Source organism: Musa acuminata, chromosome BXJ1-2 (assembly GCF_036884655.1).
Source record: "Musa acuminata AAA Group cultivar baxijiao chromosome BXJ1-2, Cavendish_Baxijiao_AAA, whole genome shotgun sequence".
Taxonomy (NCBI): Eukaryota; Viridiplantae; Streptophyta; class Magnoliopsida; order Zingiberales; family Musaceae; genus Musa; species Musa acuminata.
Window position 1 is genome coordinate 25,172,733 of NC_088328.1, and position 7,871 is coordinate 25,180,603.

General features: G+C 36.9%; 1 protein-coding gene across 2 annotated transcripts; it reads left to right on the forward strand.

The window, feature by feature from the left end:
* The first annotated feature begins 206 nt into the window (after positions 1–206).
* Positions 207–4,369, forward strand: LOC103976323 (wall-associated receptor kinase 3-like). Of its 2 annotated transcripts, XM_065094362.1 has the most exons (6): positions 275–328; positions 733–789; positions 877–1,886; positions 1,995–2,471; positions 2,652–2,804; positions 2,903–4,369. In XM_065094362.1, exons 3-6 carry the CDS (start codon positions 923–925, stop codon positions 4,123–4,125), a joined length of 2,817 nt encoding a protein of 938 aa, XP_064950434.1. In that variant the 5' UTR covers positions 275–328; positions 733–789; positions 877–922; the 3' UTR covers positions 4,126–4,369. The 2 variants fall into 2 exon arrangements, with proteins under 2 accessions (XP_064950433.1, XP_064950434.1); XM_065094361.1 differs by lacking the exon at positions 733–789 and having other exon boundaries at positions 207–328.
* The last annotated feature ends 3,502 nt before the right edge of the window (positions 4,370–7,871 follow it).

Below are 7,871 nucleotides of genomic sequence, written 5' to 3' on the forward strand. Positions count from 1 at the left end.
CCAATCAAATTGAAATTAGATAATACATACTTCAGCTAGATAAATCTGTGGAAACATTGTTTTCCAAGGAATTGAACTTATCCGATATCACCGAGAAATGTATAACATCGTTGTTCATGCCCGATGGAACAGCTCTGAGAAATCCAAACAGGTAGCAATCCAGACTAAGTCAATACGTTCGCCAGTCTAATGCTAATTATTGCCCCAGCGTTATTTATCTACATCGAGAATATACCCCTCTGTGCACTGCAACAGTTTCGTCCCTGTAAGAGCCAGAAGCGGAGAGGAGAAAGGTGAAGAGAGTTGCTAGGCTTCATGCTATGCGAAGGTTAGTAGAGCTATCGTTGGCTGTTCTTGCAATTTCTTATATCATTAAACCAATTTTCTTCTTAAGCTATTCTTAGATTAATGTCAAATATGAAACATGTGCCCGTGCTTTATCCCCTATATACAAGTTTTCCCTTCCTTTCCCACTGCCTCCGTTTGCTTCCCATCCTGGCTGATCCATTAGAGAGAACCTCCCTAACCTCGCAGATGCCATGGAGTTGTGTCCGAGGATTATTGATAGCTCAGAATTCATCAAGCCCGTTCTTTATCCGACGTGTTTTCAGAGTTCCTCTGCTCATCCTCTAAAAGCCCTGGGTCACACTTGTCATCACCACTATACTATCAAACCGCTAAATATTATTCATAATGGACACTTGTATAAATTAATACTATATACATATGCAGGCTTGGGATGCTTTTGCTGGGCTGCAGAAATCGACTTTTCCGCTAATTAATTTTATGGTGTTATCAGTTCGTGTTATAAGTCTTGCCCATGTCGCCAACTTAAGTAGGCTTTGCTAAATAAGCCTGACTCTCTTTTTCTAACAGGTTGGTAACATCTGGACGTTGGTGTTCGAGCGAGGGAAGAGAAGGGATGGGGTTAGCAGAGGTGCTGCTCTTACTATTTCTGACATTGGGACCAATGGGTTCAATAGGAGCAGAAAATACATCAACAGACATAACTTTTCCCCTCCCTTCCAACTGCCCAAAAAGCTGTGGTAACATCAGCTTCGAGTACCCTTTCGGTATAAGCAGCGGCTGCTTTCGTGCAGGTTTTAACCTGACCTGCATAAACCAAACCACTGATCCTCCTTCTCAGAGCCTCTTATTGGGCGATGGTACCATTGAGGTCATTGATTTTGATATGGACAATGGAATCGTGTACGTGAAAACTCCAATTGTCACCTTGGATGTCCACGATGAATATATCAACGACACATTGATTGATCTGGGGAATTTCCCCTTCTCTTTGAACTTGGAGGCAAACTTTACAGACAGTTTCACTATTTCATTGGCATATAACTATATTTTTGTCGCTGGTTGCAGCGCCAATGCTGATCTAGTTGATCTTGCTACCAATAAAACCATTCATACTTGCTCAACTACCTGTTATGCCAATAGTTCAAGTCCACATGAATACTGGTACTCATTTGATACAGGATACTGTCGTTTTGGTATGTATTATTTGAATGCTGAGAATTTGACTTCCTTGGGGATTCGGTTAACTCGTCTCAACCAGACCGAGCATCATTTGTTTAATGCCTCTATTATTAAGGCCTTCTTGTATAGCTCGAGAAATTTTACTAGCGAGAATATCGAAGGAATATTGAACGGGACGAGAACACAAGTGTCGGTTACCACCCTAGCATATTACATCACCGACCACCCAACATGTAAAGAGGCTTACAAGAATATGATCACTTATGCTTGCCGCAGCAAGAATAGTGATTGCTACGATGTCTTTCCTGAAGTTGCCCATATAAATTATACTATTGGATATATTTGTCGGTGTTCATTAAGTTATCAAGGTAATCCCTACATACCCAATGGCTGCCAAGGTAACCTTCCTTCCTCATCTCACTGTATTTATCTAAATAAATAAATGTATTAAAAGAAAAGTTGTGTTGCATTTATTCTGTTGCTGACCATTTTGATCATCTCAACAGATGCAACTTCCACCCCATCTCTACTAAATAACTGTTCAACAAAATGCGGGGATGTTAATATCTCCTTTCCGTTTGGGCTGGAAAAGGGTTGCCATAGAGACCAATCATTTTTACTAACATGCAACAGGTCGACTAAGCCACCCACTCTCCTCTTCCAAGACTACTACATAGTGATGAATATGTCGTTGGAGGAAGGGAAACTGGAAGTCAAGAGAATATATGATTATGAGTACTTTTCCTTCACAGACGAAAATCAACCTTTCATCGGTTTTGAAGAGCTAATCATCTTGAATTGGATAATCACAGACCAGTCCTGCAAGGATGCTAAGGTGAACACGACCACATTCGCATGTGTCGACCAAAACAGCTCATGTAACGACAAGAACATTAGTAGCAATGACCAGAAAATCTCAGGATATCGTTGCCAATGTAACGCTGGTTACGAAGGAAATCCATATCTCCTGAATGGATGTAGAGGTACTTGGAATTTTTTCCCTCCCTCTTTGATATGAAGATTATTAGTCGTATGAGCAACATCTACTTAATGCACACACACAGCAGAAATGCTCGAGCTTTCCGCATTCACATACTTCTTTTTGCAATGACCTTCTAAAATTTCCTTCTCAAGCATCGCTAATATTTTTGATGAATTGTCAGATATCGATGAGTGTAGCATTACCCAAAAATATGTTTGCTATGGAACTTGTATTAACACGAACGGCAGTTTTAGTTGCACGTGCCCACCTGGGTCGTCCGGTGATCCTACTCAAAAAGCCTGTATCCCTGGCAAAAAGCATTCTCTTGTAATGGGTAAGTCCTGGATACCAATTCACACAGTAGAGGATAAATGCCATCGACAAAGCTAACCAAGAGTCAGGGAAAGCTAAAACTTGAGTGTTAACGTGCAGGTGTCATCATCGGCGTAAGTAATGGCGTGGGCCTATTGCTGTTGAGTACGAGTTTGATCATCCTATGGAGGAAATGGAAGAAAAGAAAACAAAAGAGAATAAGAAAAAAACACTTCCGTCAGAATCATGGTTTACTGCTACAACAACTCATCTCTTCCCGTGAAGATGTTGCTGAGAGAACAAAGATATTTCCTCTGGAAGAGATAGAAAAGGCAACCAATAATTTTGATGAAACTCGAGTGCTCGGTCGTGGAGGACACGGAACAGTTTACAAAGGGATTCTGTCGGATCAACGCGTAGTCGCCATAAAGAAGTCAAAGATTGTGAAGAAGAGCGAGATAGATCAATTCGTCAATGAGGTTGCAATTCTTTCTCAAATTAATCACAGAAACGTGGTAAAGCTTTTTGGATGCTGCTTGGAGACCGAAGTGCCCTTATTGATCTATGAATTTATCTCAAACGGAGCTCTTTCGGACCATCTCCATACTTCAGATGGTAGTTCTGCATTGTCATGGGAAGCTCGTTTGAGGATCGCTGCAGAAACCGCAGGAGCACTTGCTTATTTGCACTCGGCTGCTTCAATATCTATTTTACACAGAGATGTTAAGTCATCGAATATTCTCTTGGATGATCACTTCACAGCAAAAGTATCAGATTTTGGAGCTTCAAGATTTATTCCACTTGATCAAACTCATATAGTCACCGGTATTCAAGGGACCTTTGGATACTTGGATCCAGAGTATTATCAAACAAGTCAATTGACAGAGAAGAGCGATGTTTATAGCTTTGGGGTCATTCTTCTGGAGCTTTTAACAGGAAAGAAACCTATTTTCTCCATCGAACATGAGAATAAACAGAACCTGTCAATGTATTTTCTCCAAGCACTACAAGAGAAGCGCTATTTTGATCTCGTGGAAGATCGTGTTATGAAAGAAGGGACTAAACAAGAACTTGTGGAAGTTATTCAACTAGTAGCAACATGCTTGAAATTTAAAGGAAGCGAAAGGCCTACGATGAAAGAAGTGGAGTATAAACTACAAAGCCTAAGAAGGATTCGAAAGAATGGAGGACGTCATATTGCAGAAGGTAATGAAGAAACTGAGTGCCTGCTGAGCGATTCATCTTATACTTTCTCTGATTCAGTTGACCAAGCAACCGAAGGGACATCCAGGAATTATAGCTTAGAAAAAGAATTCATGTGGTCACATTATAACCCACGGTGAGTGTGTACTGTGTTAATATTTATATTTGTGTGTATTCGCAATATAAACAATATAAACTTAACGCATCTTATGTGTGGGTCATTATATGTCATGTGGTGATCACGTGAGAACTGGTTCCAAATAACTCCCTAGCAAATTTTGGTTCCAAATAACTCCCAAGATTGTTAAGGACTGGTATTGCCATTGGTATGCTTGTATCTTATTATATATCTGATCATAATATGTATACAGCTTGTTTGCTTAATGGCTGGCCCATGTTAATCTTTCCTTTCTTGAATCTATAATGTTAATGACAGTTATGATGATGATACATATGAAATGTTGAGTTCTCAAAATCAAGAATCGAAACCATCGGTTTTGGTTCCGATTTGGATGATTTCGATTCCGATTTTAAAAAATATTTTTAAATATAAAAAATCATAATTTTTTAGAATTTAAAAATAGATGTATAACTATAATAGGCAAGGCTGATATAAAAAAAATATATAAAATTTTTAATCAAACTAAATAACTCTTCGAAAAAAAATCTTTAATCAAACATAAAACCACTCTCAAGACTCAAACCCACATTCATTGATTTAAATTTAACATTTTAGTCACTATACTATATATATTATATAATTATTTTAAAAAATATTTCAACAGTTTAAAATCGAAATCATCAGTTTGGAATCAAAATCATCGGTTTTAATTTTTTAAATAAAAAATTAAAACCGAACCACGATTCCGATTCAATTTTAATTCCAACTTAATTCGATTTTGATTAGAACAGTAACGGAACCCGGACATGCTCCGACCAACATGAAGTTCATGTTACGAAGTGTACATAGAACAGGTCTAATCAACCTTGTTGACAGCTGTACCGTCTTTTGAGTCGTGCCAATTACTACTCCATCTGTCGTTCCAAGTCATCATTATCTACATCAGCAATCTATCCCTTCGCGAGCATCCGCAAGTCGTCCCTCCAGTAAGTCTCGCTCCTCCATCACAGCTACTGCGGGTTCGATACATCATCTATATCAACAATCGATCTCTCTCTGTGTGGACATCTTTGCAGGCGTCCTTCAAGCCAACAGCCAGAGACGCGAAGGTGAGTGGAATTTGCTCTCCCATTACTCCTGTCTTCTTCACAAGTTTGACATTCAATTTCTTTGCTGCGCTTCTTACTTTGACTAAACAACATCACTATACAGTACTTGCCTATTTGCACTCAGCTGTTTCCAAATCTATTTTACGTCAAACATTATTTTGGATGATCATTTTATGATAGAAGTATCAGATTTTGGAGTCTTAAGATCTATTCCGCTTGATCAAATTCATATAATCAATGCTACACAAGGTACCTTTGGATACCTAGATCCAGAGTATTATCATACTAATCAATAAACTGAGAAGAGCGATGTTTATAGTTTTAGAGTCATTCTCTTAGCGCTTTTAATAGGAAAAAACCTATCCTTTCCACAGAACAAACAGAGTCTATCAATGTATTTTCTTCAGGTAATGAGATAGAGACACTTGAACGAACTCATAAAATATCTTATTCTGAAAGAAATAATCTAAACAAGATATTATGGAAATCATCAAGATGATAGAAATGTGATTGAGGTTAAAAAGAATTGAAAGACCTACAAATTACAAAACCTGAGGAAAATTAGAAATAGAGGAGCATATGATATTGTAGATGGTGACGAAGAAACCAAGTATCAGCTAAGTGATTGATCTTATGTTTTCTCTAATTCAGCTGACCAAGCAATTCAAGAGATATCTAAAAATTATAGCTTAGAGAAGGAATTCATGTAGTCGCCAAATAACCCTCATGTGGGTGATGTTCGGATTCTACTAGTATTCACATTTATATTGACCACTTGAACTCTCTTTCTCTTGTGCCTAGTATATATTGTGTGTATAATATTTGGGGTCAAGGATCTCACGAAACCCTCATGTGGGTGGTATGATGTTGCAGAATATGGTTCCAAATAATTCCAGGATTGTTATTGACTTGTACTTCCACTGGCAAGTTAAACTATGCCCGATAAATGGTTATGCTTTACGTGCATCAGATCATGTGTATTGCGCGTTTGCTTAATCTTTCTCTCGTTTGAATGGTCAGATCATGTGTATTGCGCGTTTGCTCCATTCTCATTCCACCCTTTAGTTCGCATTCCATTATAGGTATGTATGGTCACACGTCTTTCCTAACGTTAATAGATAAAAAGTTCTGTTCTTTTTTTCTTGGAATTCAGGAATCCCTGTTGGATGTGAATCCGAGGGTAGCAACGGGATGTAGTTTTCTTTGCTTTGAGTTAAGATTTTGTAGTTTTGACGAGCATATTAAAAGATAAAGTTTACTATTTAAAGTCTTTTTATTATTGATAATTTTTAAAAATAATAAAATAATATTTTACTATTTATGGTTTTGGTAGTATTGATATTTTTTATTCTCCAAAATCCTTTATTTCATCCTATTGATGTCGCTTTATATCGTTCGACCCCACTTATCGTCGCTTGAATGTCGTCCTCTTAGAAAAAAAAAAAAAATTATATAGAGGAAGAACAACAAGAAGAGGAAGCGGAAGAGAATATTTATTTTTGTTTACAGAGGATAGTATAAAAATATTTGAAACTTTTAAATAGAATTACAAATAACAAAAAGACGTTCAAATAATATTCTTCCTTTTAAGGAGAAGATATTACTTTTTAATCTATTTTTACTATTTTATAATTTTTTTATATTTCTAAATTATTGATGTAAATATCATCTTCTTTCTTCTCCTCGAGGAATGATGTCAAGGAGTGATGAGCATGATTTACGGCAAGCAGCAAGCAACGTTAGACATGAACAGCAGTAAATAACATTTTTTTTTTAAATGATTGTCGAAAGTAAGAAAGATTGTCAATTGTAAAAAAAAAAAAAGAGGCTATGAACAGTATCTTCACTAAAAATTGGATTCAAAAAGTTAAATCCTGACGTTAGACATAACTTTCAGTCTTTTGATGGTCCGTTAGATATCAATGAATGCAGCTTTCTTGAGAAATATGTTTGGCATGGGATTTGTGCTAATACGAACGGTAGCTACAATTGCGTGCGCATGTAAACCGCGGACATACGGAGGTCCTAAACATGGACTGTGCATCCCTGACAAAAAGCAGACTCTTTTGTTAGGTATGTGGAACTGTATGATTGAGTAATTGAAATGGAAAACAAAAAAAACAAAAGAAATAAAAGAGAAACTAAACGTCATTGACAAAGCTATGAAACACAAACGGGAAGTTATATGAAGCTAAAACTTGATTATGTGTAGGTTTTTGTGGTTCCAAGAAAGAAATGGAAGAAAAGAAATCAAAAGAAAATACGGGTAAAGTACGTCCGTCAAAATTATGGATTACCACTACAACAATTAATCTATTCCAATGACAATATTGCACGGAGAACAAAAATATTTTCTGTAGAAGATAAAATCAATTAACAATTTTTATGAGAATCGAATACTCGATGGTGGAGGACATGGAAAAGTTCAAAAGGAATTCTACCGGATCGATCAAGGTGTAGTTGCCATAAAAAATAAAAAATTAAGGAGAATGAGATAAATCAATTCATAAATAAGATTGTAATTATTTCTCAAATTATAGCTTGGAGACACATAATTCATATAATTCATGGATATACATCCATGAATTATAGCTTGGAGAAGGAACTCTTGTGGTCACACGATTACCCAAGGTGAGTTTGAATTCGAAAAATATTC